The 21,131-nt window shown below is 37.7% G+C and overlaps 1 protein-coding gene across 4 annotated transcripts in view; it reads left to right on the top strand.

Moving 5' to 3' along the window:
* Positions 1 to 21,131, top strand: part of WAC (WW domain containing adaptor with coiled-coil) — a 64,978-nt gene that overhangs the window by 39,280 nt on the left and 4,567 nt on the right. For 3 of the 4 annotated variants that reach the window (XM_026101646.2, XM_026101644.2, XM_064505863.1), the window contains exons 8-12: positions 2,209 to 2,454; positions 4,683 to 4,805; positions 5,337 to 5,485; positions 10,211 to 10,329; positions 17,940 to 18,126. In XM_026101646.2, coding sequence (XP_025957431.1) covers positions 2,209 to 2,454; positions 4,683 to 4,805; positions 5,337 to 5,485; positions 10,211 to 10,329; positions 17,940 to 18,126 — 824 coding nt within the window. The remainder of the gene's footprint in view (positions 1 to 2,208; positions 2,455 to 4,682; positions 4,806 to 5,336; positions 5,486 to 10,210; positions 10,330 to 17,939; positions 18,127 to 21,131) is intronic. The other variant, XM_026101645.2, reaches the window with a different exon arrangement.

Raw genomic sequence — 21,131 nt, 5'->3', positions numbered from 1 at the left:
TATGATAAGATTCTTGTTTAGTTCATGTGTCTTGACTTGCAGGTGTCCTAGTAAGTCTACTTTGAATACAATAACATCATAATATTTTGTACATAATACTTCAATGACAGAGATTTGTACTGATGACTTTACAGTTTTAAGGGGGAGCTAATACCTCATCGGCTGTCCCATTCACACGTCATTGAAAACAATACAAGAATTCTGTATCTGGGTTTTTTTTTCCTCTCCCATCTTTGTAACACTTCTTGTCACTTTATGTTATTCGAAGTTTTAAGTTCTTGTGAAAACTTCTGGCCAAACAATGAGTTCCTGCTCAAATACAATGAACAGACAACCCCTTATCCTGAGGAGCTTATAGCTAGATAAGACTACCCCTTTTTTAGAAGTCTGCATACCTCTGCTGTTGCATCCTCACAAGAAGTCAAATATGGGTGGTTCTGCATTTTTTTCCCTCTGTTTTAGACTTTTCAGCTGCTTGACTGAAAAAAGTTGTTTTGGAGTATCTGTGACCTGTCATGAACTATTTCTACTCTAACTGCATGGAAACAGAATCCCTTCTACTTCATACAATTTTCTAAATATGTAGTTTGGCAGAAAAAAATTATAAAGCCCCTGTGCCCCTTTCCAAAAAATGAAAAACCTGTCCAGTGACTAAGAGGATGGTAGTTACATGATAATAATTACACATTGTTTCTTTTAGCTGAGATTTCTAATCCAGAACTTTGTTTGATTTACATATTGATATTCATTTAAATCTTCTTTACGTGTTGTCCTCCAAATCAGCATCAAGCTTACGAGTTGCAGTTAAGGCTGTCAGAAAACAGCATTTAGAAAATATTTGTGATACTTTATTCTTGTCTAGTGAAACAAAATAAGACACTTTCATTTTTCTTTTTTATTAAAACAGTCAACCTCTTCCTACCTTCATCATCTTGTCCGGGGCGGGGGAGCCTTTAGTGTGAGAGATTCATAGCCAATTATTTAGCTTTCATTTGGATTCTTACATGAGATGGGGAAGATCCAGGTTAATACGATGTGCCCAAGTTATGGTGGGGATAAAAATCTAGGTCTTCAATGTTCTGGACAAGCATTCCGGGTGAAATTTTGTATCCCTGTCCATCTCTTCACTCTTCATCCAATATGTTTGGCATGAGAGGGGCATTAATCTTCATCTGATTTTTAGGAGGTTTTTTTTCCTGATGGGATTTAATGGGTGTGGCGGAAAAGGAAGCTTAAATTGAAATATAGTGGCCCAAGCTGTTTAAACAGGGGTGTGGAAGATGTTTGAAATGACTAATGGTATAAAAATAGCAAGTGGAAATCCTTTTGGCACAGGAATTTCTCACAGTACTGCAGTGAAGGAGAAACATTCATATTAACTGAAAATCAAATTTAAAATTAATTTAAGAATGCACATTAATTGGAACAAATTGCCATACAGTATGACTGAATTTAATTACTAAACACTTACATGGCTAATAACCATTGTTATTTGCTAAAATGAGATTAATAAAGTAGAAGATACAGGTTTTGATGCTTCATGATGAGCTGACAAGTTTGAAATTAATTATGGGCAGATATAATTTTGGATGTTTTTCCCCTCTGCTGTGGGAATGTTAACAGCTCTTTTTTACATATATAGGACAGCTCATTATCCTATCTCTTAATACTGAGCAATGTTGCTAGATTGTAGTTTCCTATAGTCTGGTCTCTGAATAAATGAAGTATGGCTTATACCCTCCTCTCAAATTTGACATACTATCCTATCTGTCAGTGAAGCCCATGGACTTTACAAGTTTTTCGTTCATCATATGTTTTCCAGCGGAGGATTGGAATTATGGGTTAAAAGGAATGGAATATGAATATATGCACAGTAGATGAAAAAATCAGAAATTTTTGGCTCAGTTTTGTCCTAAAAGTTAGCAGTAAACCAGAAAAATATCCTATTTGTAACGCTATCAGCTTTCAGTCTCATTCCTCAAAGTATAATTTTTTTTTCCTTCTAATAAACGTTAGATTCCAGTAGCCTTAGTTGCACTAGCTATCAGATACCTTCAGTTTTTGTTATGTTTGTGTTTATATGCAACTCTTTTGTAACAATGGTTAAAAAGTTGATCATCTGGATTTAATATGGATATTTTACTAGTGAGGAGAGTTGTGAGGTTTTATTGGGGGAAAACTGTAAATTATCATATGTCTTCTATTTAGAGTCTGCATCTCTGGACAAGTCTGTATCCCATTCTTGCACAACTCCTTCCACATCTTCTGCTTCTGGACTGAATCCAGCTTCTGCGCCTGCTTCATCTGCTCCCACAGTCCCTGTCTCACCTGTCCCACAATCACCAATTCCTCCATTACTTCAGGACCCAAATCTCCTTCGACAGCTGCTGCCTGCACTGCAAGCCACATTGCAGCTTAATAATTCTAGTGTAGATATATCCAAAATCAATGAAGGTAAGGATACTTTTAAAGTTCATGTAACCTTTTGTTTATGCAGATCAATGTATTATAGGATATTAAGCTGTAGCTAATTGCAAGCCTTACTTTATTTATAAAGAGTGAATAAATGAATACATAGGCAAAGTAAGGGTGATTTTTGTTGTCATTGTTGTTGAAATTAGCCAAATAACATTTGAGGTTATTAAGCTAGTGAGTACTGATGTACATGAGCAGTACTGATTGCAGTGAGATTGGGGACGTAATTACCATGTCAGCATTAGTCTGTTGTACAAAATTTGGAGCTTTTTGCTCTTTTGTGTCATGTGATGTTGTGTGTCTTCTGTAGTTTGTTACTTTCTGTGTTTTCAAATACTGAAACTTTTAGTGATTCTTAAATCTTGTTGCCTGTCAGCTCTGTTCTTTAATGGAACATATACTGGCCTCTCTGAATCAAGTTGGGAAATCATGAGCAACACCTGTTACTTTCTGAGAGTTTTTGATAGCGGAGATGTACGCAGAGTATCTTAAAACTCTAAAATAATCTTCCATGTTATTATTGAGGATCAGGCTGGGGAACATAGAGGAAAACTTTTGATCTCTGGGAAGGTTCGAGTTCAGTACTTCAAGGCAAAAATAGTAATTCTTGGAGATTTTAAGCCTAACTTAAAAAGTGGTATGTCAGTAATTGTGCCAGGAAGTTAGCTTTTCTGTGTATGTGATCTATTTGTGTATCCCTCAGCTATTTTGTCATGTAGGCCTAGTTTATCAGAATAAAATTTAGAACTGGCTATAGCGCCTTTCTCTTCAAGAACAGGTGGAATTGATGCATTTTGAACATTTTATTTCAGATGATGTCTGCATGTGAGAGTTTACTGACCAAGAGGGTGTTGTGAAATTTTTTGAACTTTTTATGCACTGATCATCAATTTAAATGACCTTTAAAATGGCTTTTTAATGGACTTAAAGAAAGGTGCAAACCATGAAAGTCAAAATACTAAAAATATTAGTTAAAATTTAGGACTAATCGTGCATTAGGATTATTTTTAAGAAAAGCTGTCAGTTGAATTTCTGTTTAATCAGCAAATACTATGAGTTCATTCAGTGCGAATAGGTAAATAGGATATTCTTTTTTTGTGCTGGGAGAAGCTCTGAAAACTGTATTGTACCAGGTTGGACTAAAAAGTAGGAGTGTCATGGTGGATTGCAATGGAAAGCAACATGTCCAGTCAAAAGACTCTAATTGTATTTTCTAGAAAGTTAGGCTCCCAGTCTCTTCCTTTTGCCATAACCCAGCAGCAGCTGTGTCTCTGTGTCGAAGCAAAATTATTTAGTACTGTTGATAGCATGAGGACTTGGGCAGCAGGTGCACGGTGACTTTACCTTGCACAGCAAGACTGCCCTCACTTTGCGCATGATGTAGAGTTAGCCTGCCTTTGTGCCAGCAGCTCAGGTTTTTTCCAGACCTGGGCATGTTTAGTAAGTATTCCAGTCTGTAGACCTTTTCAGTAAGGGTGTTCAGATTCTGGGTTCCATCAACTCATACCATAAAATGCTCCTCTTTTGTAGTGCAGTTTAAAAACACTTGGTTGAAAATGATCGTTTTTTTTCTTTCAGTTATAGAAAAATGAAGGTTTTCGTGTATGTGGCCTTCTGCCCCCCCCCCCGCCCCCCCCATCAGAGCATCTTGATTTTAACTTCAGAGATCTTTTCTTTTTCTTTGAACAGGAACATTTTTTTCCCCATGATAAATATTTCAGTGTTTTACCATTTTCTCAACCGGGAACCTTTTTTTCCTCCACAATTCTTTTTTTAAGTAGTTGAAGTGATAATACTGTTTTCTTGAAACGTACTGGTAGTTTAAAAAACAAACAAAACAACAACACACACAACTTATTCTGTTTCTTAGAATAACACATTGAACAGATGCTCTCTTTGTATTCAGTTATTATTGATCAATCATTATTGGTTCGTAAGATCAAGCTGAAGAGCTGAAGTTATTTTATGAGAGGATTTTTTTAAATGTATGCCTAGAAGATAAACTGCTAAATAAATTACTTGGTTTGAAGTGCCAAGCATTCATGAGTTGAATTTCTGCCACTGAAAAATAGTTGTTAGCCCTTTGGTCAATTGTAGGTATGGAGAATCAAAAGGAAAAAGCAGCTTAAATGTGTTTTGTTTAGCCAGTTTGAACAGTTTAAACTGACGTTCCGGAATTGCCACTAAAACTTGATGTTTGTTTTTAGTTCTTACAGCAGCTGTGACACAAGCCTCTCTGCAGTCTATACTCCATAAAATTCTTACTGCTGGACCATCTGCTTTCAATATTACTTCCCTAATTTCTCAAGCTGCACAACTGTCTACACAAGGTATTCAGAGTTGTCTTTTCACTTACATAAAGTTGTTGGCTTGTATTTTGTAAAGGCTGATACAATTGAAACTTACAGAAACTGTCTCCTACTATGCTATCTTTAGTGACATTCTGTCAGTCAAATTGAATAAAGCACTCCAAAATACGAATCACAAATGAGAATCGTTAACTTCTTCATATGTTTTTTTTTAAAAAAAAAAAAAAAAAAGCATTGCACAAAATCCTTGCACCCCACTCCTCCCTACACACACACACACACACACACACACACACGCACGCACGCACGCACCCCAAAAGTTTTCCTCCTCACCCATACTTTGGAACACTGCCAGAGTTTTAGAAATTTCTTTGGGGAAAATACAACTCTTTCGTTAGGATTGTTGTTGAGCATTTGATCATGCCAGTTGCTTTTTTCCCTATTCAAATTGAATCTGTTCGTATATTAAATACAGCATACTACAACTACCAGAAAGAAAATCTAGTTCACATCAGATGGTTTTATAAAAGCACTATCTTTTTGTCTTTACAGCTCAGCCATCTAATCAGTCTCCAATGTCTTTAACATCTGATGCCTCATCGCCAAGATCATATGTATCTCCAAGAATAAGCACGCCTCAGACTAACACCGTTCCTCTTAAACCTTTGATGACTACGCCACCAGTATCATCACAGCAGAAGGTAAGCTGCTTTTGGTTTATGGTATATTGTAGTCAGAAACCATTAATGGTAATATTAAATATTACTGCTACATATCCTTTTACTAGCATTTACATATATGAAGATGAAATGCACATCATCTTTCCTAGGATCTTTGACGCTTGTCATGATATATAACTGATGTTCTTTATTCTTTGTAGGTTGAATAGTAAGTTAATTCATTTTAAAAATGAAAATATATTCTTGTATTTTTGCTTATTAAAATGTAGTACTACATTTCAAAAATCATTCAGAATTTTTCTCGCTTCTTTTGTGCCTACCAGTCTTCTTTCACCTTGATTCTGTTTTTAGAGCACAAGCTTTTAAAAGGTGATCTTTGCAGCTTTGTATTAGTTTGTTGGAGAAGGTTGAAATAAAACAACCAGAAGCAACTGCAGTCTTTTTTCAGTAGAACTCAAGCATGGAATTCCAGTACCCTTGCTTTTCTTTTCTTGAAGAAAAGCTTGCGCTTGCTTCAGAAGGTACCACATGCCACAGTAGTGTCTGGAGACATTACTGAGAGATCAGTATTTTAGCATATTTAAATGGTAAAAAAAAAAAAAACTTGCTTGAAGGGCAATGGCTGGTACAGTTTTCTGGACTTTAGCCAATAAAAGATTGTTAGAATGAGAGAGATTCATGGGGAAGCATGCTCTTCCTTGATTTCAAAATTGATTTAGAAATGCTCTTGGTGTTTGCAGGGTCAATAATGTCATGATCTCCCCCTCTCCCTCCCTTCATTCAGAGTTTCTTAATTGGATCAGTGATGAAGAAACATTAATTGAAGCTAATTAGTAAGCTCTTAAGGGTCTTTCTAGGAGTGGATGGACCTGCTGAAGAAAACACAAAGCTGCCTCTTATCCTCTTGATTTTTATGATGCTTCTAGTGCATCGCTGTTTAGAGGGAAAAAATGTCTTTTGCAGAATCTGAGCTCAGATTCCAGTATGCTACAAGAGGCTATATTGATGAATAAATACTTTTTTTTTTTTTTTTCTTCTTCCTGTGTTGTTTCTCTGAGCAGATCAGAGCCTCTGTTTTGCTGCGTATGGTTGGGGAAAGTAGATACAGTTAGAGACACTCAAGATGAACTCCTCTTCCTTTTCCTAAGCTTTTTTTTTGTTTTTTTCCCTTGCAATTCACATTATAGACCAAGGATGAGGAGAGATACTGAGTTAAAGGACCTATTATGAAGGAGGAATTTTTTACTAAAGGAAACTGAAGCTAGGGCTATTTCTGCCCTCTGCCAAGTAACCTTTTATGTTTGAGATAGTTTTATGATGAAAGCGTTCCAGGGCATAAGACTTCTGTTTCTTTTAAGAAATATTTAAAAAAAAACCCCAAATCCAGCAGTTTATGCAGGATTGTTTTGGCTGTGAATAATGGAAGGAAGTTAAGAAGGAGCTGGACCCTTCCTAGAGGTTTGCTGATTTCATGAAATACGGGGTTATCTTTTTCATTGTACAGATCTTTAAGAGTGAGAGCCTCAGGTTTTAATCCAGTCTATCAATCTGTTGCTCAGTATTTGTGTGGTTTTGCCAGCTTCTTGGCAAAAAAAATAAAAAATATTCTTCCTTTGCAAGGGAGAAGTAGCTTCTCTGCAGCTGGGCAGTCGCTTCTTTAGTGTAAGAAGTGTTACTGTAGACTTTGGGGTGAGAACAGAATATTTACATACATGGCTGTGATTGCCTGTACTTAGTGACTTGGTATGCAGAATTTCTCATCTGGTATTTTCAAAGTAGGGTATTGTGCATTTATTTGTATGTTTTTAATAGTTCTTTTGAAACTGATGATATTTCTATTTTTATGGGCATACTGTGACACACATTTTGAAATTATTTTAATCCACCTTTCCTTCAAAGACAGCATCTTACTGAGGTGAGATTGCATGCCTGGTTTATTTTTGAAGCACATGTAATGTAGTTGCAATCAAAGTGTTAAATGTAATAAATCTGAGATACTCATTATAAGCTATAAGGTCTCTACTTCAGAACATCACTTAATCTTGGTGGACTGTTTTGCATTATATACATTGGCAAGTTTTTACCCTTCCTCCCTCTGTGGGACATCACAGCTCTTACGGTTATGATGTCCCATATTGTATTATATGTATTGTCCCATAGCTACTGTAGGAATAGCTTTCTGTTTTCTACCTGACTTGAGCAGCTTCTCAGATCAGCTAAACAGAAATAGTAGCAATGCTTGCCAGCAGGAGCTTTTTTAGTTTGTGTTCCTCAAATCTGGTGCTAACAACAGCTGTTTTGAAAAAAAAAATAAACAAAAAAACCTCCCAATTGTTTGTCTTTTAGTTCCAGGAATAACAAAGGTTCAATAACAGATACTTTTTCAATTCAGTGGAGAAAGAACTTTTTTGATAAGTTGCTTCTATTGATATAATTGAATTCTTAAGAAGATATCAAGACGAAAACTTAAGTGGTTATGGCTGCAGTGTGAGCATGTCTGCTTTAGTACTTGTTTAGATATGTCTATCAATCAGGTTACCTTATCCATTTCTGCCAGTTTGGGGTAAATTATGCATAATCAAGTAGTGCTGGGCCAGGACACAGTTCATTTTAGAACACAGGCTAGTTGGCTTAGGGTGCTTCTGTGCAGGTGCAGGCAAGGCTGCGCTGGCAACATGCAAGCAGAGCCCAGGGCCTGATGCACATGTACTCGGGCTGGCTGGCTCCAGAAATGGTGCAGTGTCACTTGCACAGTAGGGCTTGTTGCTTGGGTCTGCATGAACATGCCTGTATTGCTTTTAAAATCAAGCTGATCTGTCCGTCTGGAGGTATATACATGCAGCTAAGGTTGTCACAGACTCAAGGATCTTATGCACCACATGGACAGAAACTGTTCTGAGTGTTTTGTTTTTTGTTTTTAAGTAGAGCAATGTAGCATATGTTCCAAAGACCCGTCAAGCTCTGTGCGAATGTCTCTTACCAAATGTTTCGGCATAGCCTTTGTTGTTTTCCATTCCAGATATCTTTGATTACTTACTGTCTTTGAAACACTTGGGAAATATGGAATAGTTAACAGTTTGTGAGTTCAAAAAAGCACTATTACAGAATCTACACAAATTCCAGGTTTTTTAAACCAAACATGGAGCTATTAGTTTTCCAGTTTAGACCTGCGGGGTGATGATGTTATTTCTGATGGTCCTTCCTTTTGAAATTGTTGCTTCTGTTCGAACAAACTGAAGAGTTGTTACCTCCACTCCTAGAGTGAGTGAACTTCAGACATTGACACCAATGGTCTTTGTCTTACATTTCATAAAGATACATAGAGAGGTTTTTCTTTTTTTTTTTTTTTACATAAAGAGATTTATGGATTGCTAATATTTTGTTTCCCCAAACGGTGTAATTCTGCTGAATCCAACACACTGAATGTTTTTATAGTGATACTGTTTCATCTTTCCAGAAGCAAGACCTTTTCATGTGCTATTCAGCCTTTATTTATTTTTTTTCTTTCTTTTCCTTTGGGGAGATAATTTTAAAAGGTGGGCTGTTTTCCTTTTAGGCATAGTAAGTGCATTTGAGATTACATTAAGATTTCCTATGTATTTAAATAAAGTAACTCGTATATCTTGAGTTTGCTTTAGTAGAGACTGATTTGGTATCTGTGGCTTGTTTCACAGGAGTCTGTTCCTGAAACAGTAATTTCTGGAAGTTCTGGTAACTGCCAGTTAGTAGTCTACACCAGCTTGATGCGAGCAAATGCCAGACAACTGCCTCATTTACTTTTATCTGTTTGGATCCCTAGAATGTGGTTTTCTTCCTTCTTCCTTAAAAATTTTTAGCTTGGTTGTGGGGGGGGGGGGGGGTTGTGGAAAATAACATTTGGAGCTGCTTCCTCTTTTGCCTTTTCTTTAAAAGGGACAGAGGTATACAAAGTATGGAAAAAAATTTTGAACTCTAGATAGTGTAACTTAAGTAATTTCAGCAGATGTTAGGATATTTCCATCCTGTTGTAGTTGTTTTTCCATCCTGTTGTAGTTCAGGAGTTCACAGGGTTTAAAAAAAGAGGGAGATGGGGGGCAAAACAGTAGCTTGGTGCTTGTGTCTGGATTTCTTATACATGAGTGTGCAGGAATGTGAAGCAAATAACTTGAGCTATTGGTAATTTTTTTTTTTTTAATGTGCCTTAATTTTAAATGGACAGAACAATTTAAAAGGGGGGTGAGCAGACCGGTAAATGTTTTCAAATTTTCTTTTTTGTTTCTGAGAGAGATGTTATAATTATGACCTAATTCATTTTGTTCTTAAACAAAGAAAACCTGAGATTTGCAATTCTAATCTTGACACTATAATGATGTATTTTCAAGTAGAAAACTTCAGTGAGAAATTTGTCCTAGATAACAGATAACTCTTCTGAAGCTGAAAATGGTCTTGATGCTGAGATGGAGGAAATAGGCAAAATTGAAATTGGATTGGACTATTTTACCTGATAAACTTGCAAAATTTTGAAATGTTGGATGGATGTAAATTAAAAAAAAAAACTAATATAGAGTTGTTATAACTGTGGAGCTAGAGATAACACAAATTAATCCTGTTTCTCATGCAAATACTATTAAAATTGTTTTTAATTTAAGTAAGACTTCGGACCAAAAAACCCAGTGGTCTTTTTACTTTGTAATGTCCATGTTTTCCTGTGGTTTTTGTGCTTGGTACTCCTGTGGAGGAAATCTAATGGAATTTTGAACTTTTCAGGTTACTACTCCAGGTGTTAAACAAGGACCAGCTTCCCAGTCAGCACCTCAGCAGCCAGTAATAGCTGACAAGCAGGCAGGTCATGAACCTGCATCTCCTCGAAGTCTTCACCGCTCAAGGTATGTTGAAATACTTGTCTGTACTGTCTTCTGTTTTCACTCCAGATCCACCATATATTGTATATGTTACGATTTGTGAAGTTTTCTTTGGCATATTTATTAAAGCTATCATTTAGCTCTGCTGCTGCTGAAAGGATGCAGCTAAATAACTTTAGTACAGAGCTAATATGGTAGATTCTCCATTTTAGGAGTTGTATGCACTACTAGTGGTCTATTCACAGAAGCAACATAGAATTCATATTTCTGCTGTGTCATTCTGGAGTTAATGAAACAAGTGATTCCCATTCTTCTGAAAAAGTTGATTTCTGAGTTTGGAGTTTTTGTTTCTTTCTGTGTGGTTATAGGATTAAATACTTTAACTGTGTGTGACTTGCTTAGAGTTAGATGTTTGTGGTTTCTTGCTGTAGTGTAGATTTGATTTTTAAATTAGTAAGTAAGAGCTTCTGTCTGCCATGTGATTTTGCTGTCTTAATGGAAAACATTAAAAAATTAAGTAAGTTTCACAAATGCTTTTCCTTGGTCAGATGTTTTGGTCCGCATTACAGCCTGTTCAGAGGCTGCATGATATGAACGTTTAGCCTTTGATTTACAAGGTGTGTTTACAATCTGTATCTTGTCTGACATCTGTTTTGGGGAAATAGGCTTTTCCTTGTGTAGGGTGCTGTGGATATTATCATCTTAGATACCATCTAAGATTTGTCTCACAGTCCTTCTGTGATGGAGTCATGGTATAAAACCTTGTCAGGAGAAGGGGCCCTTCCTTGTAGATTTTCTTGAAAAAGTGTACCTCACTATGGGCTCCCAGGTCTGCAAGGAGTTGTGCTTTCTAAAAGCTAGTTTTTACAATGGTTTTACAGTGATTTTATATCATGGGATATGATATAAAAAAGAAAAATCCCTTTCCTTGTCAGCATCCTAAAGCTTCATGGTGGAGCTTTCCAGATCATAAAATAGTCATGTCATTTATTTGCCCTTTTTGGGACTAATAAAGGGGACCTCTTTGATTTCTGTCTCATTGATATACTAGCTTATTGTAGCACTTCTTCAAATAAAAATTTAAAATAAAATTTTATTTTATTTTTCATTGGTAGCCCAGTCCCAGTGAATGGCCTCACTGGAGACTCAAAACCATGATATTTATCAGTTTGTGAGGGTACAAACAGAAGCAAGTGAGAAGTTTTTGAGTCTTTAGTATTGGCTGTCTTACACATACTTGGTACTCATCTTTGGCAGATGTCTAACCTGGAGTTCAGTCTACTTTGTGGTTAGGGGTCCTCTCTATATTGTTAGTTGGTCAGCTTCAGTCTCTAGTAGTTATGGATGGTGGTGTTTAAATCTTTCTGAATAATAGTATCAAAAGTTGATTCTTAGTGACCAACTAAACCTTTTTAATAAGGAGCAGCAAGGTTGTGGGGCCTGTGAATGAGAAATGTTCCCTTTTGTCCTTTGCTGGTCTACCTTTCCCCATAGGAAATCTTGTTAAGGAAGATAGTGACCTATCCTTGGGACCATTCACTGTGGCTTGGAGTGTGTTTGAAGTGATACTGCTGGGCATTTTGCCTGCTTTTGCATACCCTCACCTTTTCGGGTTATAGGATCTGCTATCCTGGCGTAACCCTTACCCACGCCCAGTTCTCTTCAGGGATCTACTGGCCCTCTACAAACCATTGCTCCACTTGGCCTCAGCAGTTTGCTGGAGGGGGTAAGCTGAGTTTGTCCTTGCAACTGCACAGGTGAAGCAGAGGGGCCATGCAGGTAGCACCCTGTCATATTTGAGGAGGAGGCAGGTGAGACAGTTTGCAAGTAGAGGAGAATGTGTCAGATATTGTGACAGTGTCCTTACCAGACACCACCAAATCTTTTAGGTATTATGTTTATCTCAAATCGTTATGTGTTTGTGGCAGTGATATATCATGCATCACTAGTTTCTAGTTCTTTATGAAGTATCTCATTTGCAAAAATACAAGATTACAGAGCAGGTGATTTGGGAAAACATGAAGGTCTGATATTTTCTTCTGTTCAGTAAAGGGGAGTTGGAAAAAAAAGGACCAGTTCAGACTTGGCAAGTCTTTTGAGGTTGAGTCAATCTATCTACAGGCAGTATTTTTGAATGGATACAGAACAGATTGACTGCTTTCTTCTACAGAAAAATAAATGGGACTGGGCACTACTCCTGGGACTAGCTCCCTTTACCTTTATATAGGAATAAACAACAACAACATGAATTGTGGACAGGTAGTCCAAAAAGAAGTTCTGTGAATTAAGGTTTCTTTTTTTCCTTCTACGTGGTGCCACTTTGGATATGGATTCATTTTTCAGAAGTTGGTCACAATTGCATTTACTTTACTTTGCTTCCCTTGTTATCAAAGGTTTCAAGCAAATAGACAATGTGACCAGACCAGATAAACTCCAAGAAATACATGAATAACTATTGATAACTTAAGTTTTGAACATCTCTGTGGTGTAATGAGCTTTCTGTAAGATGTGCCCTGAATGATGGATACTTTAATAATGGAACTAAATGAGTGCCTCCATAATTAAAGCGTTTCACCAGGTATCCTTACTAGTTTCTTTTTATTTCCTTAAAGGACGAGAAATATCTTTCCTTTATCTCTAGAAAATGCAAACCCACTAGGGGAAAGAGAGTTGGGCCTTTTGTGAGGTGGAATGTATGATTTTGTAGTTTGTGGTAGTGTGTTTTGGAACCATCCTTTTTTTCATGTTCTTGTGTAGACATTTTTGCCTTTCTAAAACCATTTTGTTACCTGTGGTGTAGACTATCTCTAACTCATTTAGCAGTTAAAGGTATCTGGCTTTAATAAAGCATTTAAAAATACAACAGCAATTTGGAACTTCCTCTGTCATTGCTGTACTAGCAGCTCCCCCTGCTGCTAAACAGCAGTGCTAGGGAATTTTATGACAGTATGTTCTATTCATAATTAAGGAACAACTTTATTTTTGAAAAACCCACAGATTTTAATTAGTTCCCTGGAACCTTTGTGGTGTATTGAAGAGATTTCTACAAGTTAAGTTGGAGTCAGAGAAGTCAGATTGATAAATGGGGGAGAGGAAAGTAATAGAGAAACTTTGGTCCCCTTCCAGCAAAGGCATAAGCACTGAAGATAATGTCTCAATCCTACTTAGTTAATAAATGTATCCCTTCTCTGTATCGTCAGTCTGATGATGCTGTATGGGATGTCCGGATGTCATCCAGTCCAAGCCCCTACTCAAAGTAGGACCAGCAAGATCAGGTTGCTGATGGCATTGCCCGGTTGATTTTTGAATAGCTCTAAGGACAGAGTCTTCACAGCCTCCCTGGACACCTTCTTTCAATGTCTGACTACCTTTGTGGTGAAAAATTGTTTCCTTATGTCTAATTAGAATTTCCCTTGTTGAAACTTGTGTCCCTGCCTCTTGTCCTGTCACTGTGCACCTCTGAGAAGAATCTGGCTACATCTTCTCTACAGTTTCCTGTTAGGTAGTTGAAGATGTCAAGAAAATCCTCCAGCCCCCCTCCTACAGGCTTTTCTTTTCTAGAGTGAGCAAACTTGGTTCTTGCAGCTTCTCCCAATATACTGTGTACTTCAGACCCCTAATCATCCTTGTGGTCCTCTACTGGACTCCCCCAGTATGGCAATGTCTGTCTTGTCCAATTTTGGGCTCCCAAATACACAATACTTAAGATGCAATCTTGCAAGTGCTGAAAAGAAGGGAGGAATTGCTTTCCTCAGCCTGCTGGCCTCACTCTTGTTAATATAGCTCAGTATGCGGCCTTTGCCATAGGGATGGATATACTGCTGACTTGCACCTAACTTGTCCACTAAGATCATCGGAGCCTTTTCTGCAAAGCTGCTTTTTATCTGCATTTATATCCTGCACCCAGCCTGTACTGTTTCATGGGATTATTCCAGGATCATTGCATGGGGTTATTCCATCCCAGCTGCAGGACTTCAAATTTGCCCTTGTTGAACTTGGCTCCTATTAGCTCATTCCTTCAGCTTGTTGAGGTATTTCTGAATAACAGTCTACCCTACATGATATTGACTGTTTTCTCTAATTAGGTGTCATCTGCAAACTTGTTGAAAGAATACTCTGTGCCATCATCTAGGTCATTAGACAGACTTTAAACAGTATTGGCCTGAGTATTGTTCAGTGAAGGATGCCATTAGTCACTGGCTGTTGGTTGGACTTTGTACTGCTGACTGCAACCTTTTGAGCTTGTCAGTCCAGCCAGTTTTCCATCCACCATACTGGTGAAATATGGACAGGATGAGCGGACTGTCAAGTCAAAAATACAGGGGGACACCATGTCAAAAGTCTTGCTGAAGTCAAGGTAAAGAATGCCGCTACTTTCCCCCATGTCCACTGAGCTGGCCATCTGATCATAGAAGACAGTTAGGTTGTCCAGGCATAACTTGCCCTTGGTAAATTCGTGCTCTTTTTTTAAAATTGCCTTTTTTTTTTTCATGTGCCTGGAAAGAGCTTCCAGGATGATTTACTCTGTAATTTCCCCAGGGACTCAGGTTAGGTCAGCTGGCCTGTAGTTCCTGGATCCTCTTTATTGACCTCACTGAAGATGGGTGTAACATTTGCCTTTTTCCCCATCATAAGGAGTCTTCCCCAGTCCCTATGATCTTTTAAAGGTGACAGATAGTGGCTCGAAATGACATTGGCCAGGTCCCTCATTATCTTTGAGTGCAATACCATCTGGTTGCATGGACTTGTTTATATCCAGTTGGCTTGAGCGCGCCCTCTTTCTTTCTTTCTCTGCTGTAGGTAATGCTTTACCCACATTGACTCTGCTAACATGCTCCAGGATGTGGGAGGCCTGAGGGCAGACCCGTAAAACCAAAGGCAAAGAAAGGTTATGGAGCGTCTTAGCCTTTTTCATGTCCTTTGTCACTAGGATCCCCTGCCTTATACAGAGGTGGGCCCACATGTTTCTTAACCTTTCCTTTGCTGCTGATATACAGCACTTGCTACCCATCACATTCTTCTGTACTTTCAACTGCAATTTCAAAATGTAAATACCTTTTTTTTTTTTTAACCTAATCAGCTCAACATTTCTACAGTTAAGTGTTTGCACTTCTAAGTGTCATTAAGTGGCTAAGCCGATTAATGAGGGAGACATTAAGTAGAAAAAAAAGAGAGAATGCTTTCTTATTTTTCAGTTATGCCATGTATTCCCTTTTGCAACTTTTGTTGCCCAAAATCAAGGGAAATTTATGCATAAAATTTTAAGAAAGCTGCCTACCAAAATCTTCTTTTGTAAGTTGGTCTTTTTTTTCTTTTTTAATATATATATCCTTAGCTTTTAAACAAATTTGGAGGTTGTGAAAGGAATGAGGTTAAATGAAATGAGTTGTGTAGTGGAACAGAATACTTTGATGCTATGGAGCAATGTGCTGTACCTAATCTGTTGACTGTTTGTTTGGAACGGTGCTATGCTTCTCTGCAGTGCGAGTGGTCAGGATAAATGGCTGGGTACTGGATTGTAAAGATTGTGCAAAGATGTTTCGTTAGCCTTTAAGGGAGTAGATTAGGTGAAGAATTAAGGTAGTTTCTCTCAGATTTGTTTTTTCATTATATTAGTTGCAGGCAAGTAGTAAGTAAGATTTAAGAATTAGACTGAAATTATGGCCTATGTTAAAAGCTGCTGTCAGCATAGGTGGGAGAATGATTGTGAACATGTGTTTTATTAGTATGGCTCTGTACTTACATAATTAGTACCACTATTTCTCAGTGTATGTAGTGCCTAAAGAAAATCGTAACTGTGAGGTACTACTGTTGTACTAGTGATGATGTACTCTTGTTCTGCTGAGGATTGCTGCTTTCTTTGTCTTTGCTGGCAAGGGTGGAGAGGCCAGAGGCAGGCTGTTTTCTTCCTGACCTGTCCTTGTCTGTGTCTGCAAGTTGTAACCAGCATTGTTCCTGCCTTTTCTTAGCAAAATAGAAGAACAGAACAGAGCTGCTCTATGTGTGAGAGGAGGGGGTGGTAGTGATTGAAAGAACATTGGAAAGGGAAGTAGGAGAAGAGAGGCCTTGTTTTTGCAAGGGATGGCGTTAAGTGGAAGAGTAACAGTAGGGCAGAACTAGGTAGCTGCAGTTCCCGGCGGTTGTACGGGGTGTGGTTGGTACGAGTATATGATGTTTGTCTTGACCATGATACCTGGGCTTCTGGACACAGAGAGAGTAAATCTAGGTATCAGTGATTTTAATCTATTTTGGGGAATTTTTGCAGCTTGTTGGGCATTATGTTAGGTGTTCAGGTTGTGTGCCACTGTTCTCTTAAGTGAGGTGATACAAATGAAAGAGTTGACTTCTTTCTCCAGAGAACTTACAGTCCAAGTATAAGGTGATGGATGAGGACTTGCAAATTTGAGGTACAAGAATCCTTGTTAGATTAGTCACACTTACCAGCCTAACAAAGATTTAGCTAACCAGTATCTACTTTTTTAGTTACTGTAGCAGGAATAGGCTTTTATAAAGAGACAAGGTTCTTAAGAAGGAACTTGGTATGTCACTCCCACGCATCAGGAGATAGAGAGGAAAAATGTTTTGTAAAGACACTTATTTTGGAGTGAGTGGAGTGAGAGGGTAACAATTAGAGGTATGCAGTGAGAGAACTAATGTTGTCAAAGCAATTGCCAGAATATTTTTGTAGATAACATAATCTTGAGTCCTGTGGATGTCAAAAGACTGTTTTGCCAAGATCAGTATGAGAGTTCTTTAGTAACAAGAAGAAGAATTTTTGACAAAGAATTGTAGTTGCATAGTAAAATTGGAAAAGCTGTGTATATGAGTATTTTTCAGAAAATATAAATGTTGGCTTTGCTTGGATATGGAGACCTGAAAGAGGATGGTCAAAGGCTTTGTCCAGGGTACAGAGTTTCTGGTTTGGTTTAAAATACGGAGTGATCAACTTAACATGTCTTCTGTTGCCACAAACTTTTGTGCTTCTGTGAACAAACTCTCCAGCAACAGATTGATTTACAACCAGAAAAATGGCAGCATGAGTATGTTCCAGTAAACCAGTCAGGTTGGTAACTACAGATGTCGTACTGCTTCTTTTAGTGCTTCTGTTGTCCTGAAAGTGAGGATGTACCGTATCAACAAAGTCACTTAGGAATTTGTTTTGACATTGGTAAACTTCTCAAAGCTCATCGCAGGAGAGAGAGATGGCTTTTTTTCCTTAACGATTGTTGTGACACTGCCAGTTATTTTGTTAAGTAAACCATTTGACTCCATTGATCACATGAGTATTTGAAAATCTTAGAAGATTTGCAGCTATTTGCAAACATGTATTGAGGGAAAATACGCACATATATATGCTCTATCCAGCACTAAAATGTAGCCACAACTTACATATCTCTTACACAACTATTAAGAGTTAAAACTTGTAATGAAACTTGTAGCACTCAAACAGTTCCACTATGCCTAGGAGGTTTGTTGAAAGATGGCTTAGGGTTAATTTACCAGAAATGTCCACTTGTTGTTTAAATGTTTTATGCAGTTTGTGGCTGGAAGTAGTGAATTCTAAGTGTTTCTCTGCAGGTTTATGTATGATTTTAGATCCTCACTTTTCTTAAAAAAAAAAAACTTTTTTCTAGTAGTCAAAGAAGCCCATCACCAGGTCCAAATCATACCTCCAGCACTAGTGCGTCAAATTCAACATCTGCACCGCAGAATACATCTGTACGACCTACTTGTTCGTTAACACCTACACTAGCAGCACACTTCAATGAAAATCTTATAAAGCATGTTCAAGGCTGGCCTGCAGATCATGCGGAAAAGCAAGTGAGTACACTTGTGCATTGTTCCCAGTGAGTGTGTTAAATGTGTAGCTTAAAGTCTGGTTTTGTTACATGGGTTGCTTTTTCCAGGAATTAAAAATAGCTTTAAAAAAAAAAAAAACCAACCCTGCTTGGCCTTAACCTGAAAGAGTAAGCATTAAATAGTGTTAGAAAACATCGGGGGTGAGGGTTTAAGCCAGGCCTGCAGGTTTTACATGAGACTCTCATTTAGCAATTGAGTATTTTCAGTCTCATTTAACGTACCAGCGCTTTTGAAATTCTCTGGAAGAACAGTTATTATCATAATTATTTTCTCTTACCGCCTCTGTTCTTTTGAAATTTACAAAGAACATACATTTTGGTAGACTTTTTTTTTTTTTTTAAACATATATAGTAATTATGTTTTTGTTATCTGGAAAACGTCATGAATTGGGTGGCTGAATTAAACTACTTGAGACCACTCCTCAGTTTGAGTCCCTGACTACTTAGCTCAGCTCTGCAGTGAAAAAGGAACTCTGCCTTATTGTTGTACCCAGTTGTTAAGGTGATGTAGGTTATGGGCTGGGTCAGGCTGAGGGCTCTGACTGTAAAAATGGCCTAAATTCATAGAGGGAAATCTAATACAAATGCTATCCTTATTTTATAGCTAACTATGTGAAACATGCTGTGTTGTGATAATATAGGGAAATTGGATGCATGTCAGCTGCTTGGAACATACTACTCAAAGGAGCCACGTGGGTCACTAAATCCTGTTCACATCCTTTCTGTCACAGGCAACCTTGTCATACAGTCCGTCTGTGTTAGATAGTAATCTTATTTAGCCCAGCTCGCTTTGGTCTTCTGAAGAGTGGTGGCGTACTGGCAGAAGCCTACATTGGTGGCTTTTGGCAAGTAGCTTGTAGGGTGACTCTTAGAAGTACAATCTAGACTAATTCTCTTTGTGGACTCGGTTTTGTTGTTTTTGTTTTGTTTTCACGATTAAATTTTTTTATTCAATTTTAAGGCATACTGATCTGCACAGAGCCAAACCGCAAAAAACCATTACTGTGGAATGTCTGCAAACATAAGGGAATGATGCAGCATATCCACTTCTCTCTATGTCCTGGCCCGATGCCTGGAGACTTCTAACTGATAGTATTATTTTCACTGTGTACTGGATTGCAGTACAAACTATATAAATCTGTGTTGTCTGTATTAGATATGTTATGATTTTTCTCCAGTACCAGTAGTAGATCAAAGAAAACTAGGCTGTTGTGTACCCTGTTGGATACTTCTGCCTTTGTGCCAACTTTCATATGCTGTATTTTCTTGCTTGCCATTTTGGATGTTTTCACTTCAGAGGATAATGTTTACAGGCCAGTTTTGAATAGTCACACCTAAGGGACAGAGATAATTGATGTAAAAGAAAAATGAAGGAAAGTATAGGTCCAGTACATAGTGAAGAAGGTAACTTAGGTTGAAGCAAAGAGGCTGAAATATGTGATACCTTTGTTGCGTCAGCTTTCTGACCAGATGCTTAGCTTGAATTGAAATTGAAGCCTACAAACACATACCAGAGCAAACTTAGTAAAAAAAAAAAAAAAAAAAAAAAAAAAAAAAAGTGAACCAGAGCAGGTATGTATTAAAACAGTCAGACTTCACAAAATGTACTATACAGTAATTAGTAGTTAAAACAATTCCTGAACCACTAGCAATTGTCTCAGAGAACTCACGGAAAATGGTTGATGTGGAAACCTGGAAAATAATAATCCAGTTACGTGCTTGACTGGAAAATAATCAACATAGATACCTATCTTTAAGAAATATGAGAAACAGTACTGTAGATGGTCTGAGCTCAGTGACTATAGAGTACTACAAATACTGAACAATATCTCAGTAGAAAAAAATGATGAAATTACCTATTTACAAAAACCTGAAAAGAAAATCCTCATAGTGAACAGTCAGTACAGACCATTGAAAAATGGACTTTTTTTCCTGATACAGTAGCAGGCATCAGTTGTACGGGAAGGTGATATACACTACATTGCATTTTACAGCAAGGCTGTTAGCACCCTTTAACAAGGTCCTTTTATGCAGAAAGGATTTTAAGGCCTTCCGAGTGAAATTACTTTAATGTGTGTGACTGGTTACTTTTAACAAAATACTTAAAAAGTAGTTTGCTAGTAGTGTCGAGGCTTTGGAGTTGTGGGGAGAGGACATGTGAAATGATGTCCTACTGGTGACCAGGCTCCTCTTAAATTTTTTTTTCATTTTTGTATGGTTTGTTGCATTGACTTGTGAATGTCAACAATCTCTAGAAAAGAAAACCTAATGGAAGGAACTAGAATGCAAAATGCCTTTTAGAACTGGAGAAGGCCTGTGCTAAAGACCATTACTCTTGGTCTCTTGGGAAGGAAAAATCAAGTGTACAAGAATTTAAGCAGAGAATAACATTGCTAAACAGTAATACTGCAGGGAAGGACTACTTTGAAACATAAACTCTTTTCTCAATATGCCACTTGCAAAAAGGCTTCTTTCTATATTGGAGCATGATACATAGGACCACAGAGTAATTATACTCTCCTTGGTGCTGCTGAGGAGTTAGCTGGAGTCTTGTATCAAATTTGGTGACCAGCCTTCAAGAAGTACACAAATTGGGGATAGGTCGTGCCTTCTAAATTCATACTTTTGCTAATCCCCACTTGACTAGGTGGAAATATTGAAATAGTGAAGTTTGTCTAGAAGAGAGAACATCTGAAAAGGGTTATGAATGTTTTCTGTATAAATTAGTTGGAAAGAAGATGTCATTCGATTGTTTGTGTCACTAAGGCTTAATTTACAAGAGAAATTTAAGTTAGCCATTGAAGAGCATGGATGGAGACTGTTATGTACTTGAACAAATTTCTTAGTATGTGACAGGGCAACAAGTTTCCTGTCTTCAAGACGGTTGGGTAAACATCTGTTAGGATCAAGGAAATCTAAACCATCCCTGCCTCAGCATGAGCCTGGACTAGATGATTTTCTGGCATC

This window comes from Dromaius novaehollandiae, chromosome 2 (assembly GCF_036370855.1).
Source record: "Dromaius novaehollandiae isolate bDroNov1 chromosome 2, bDroNov1.hap1, whole genome shotgun sequence".
Classification (NCBI taxonomy): Eukaryota; Metazoa; Chordata; class Aves; order Casuariiformes; family Dromaiidae; genus Dromaius; species Dromaius novaehollandiae.
This window is presented reverse-complemented; position numbering and strand designations above follow the sequence as displayed.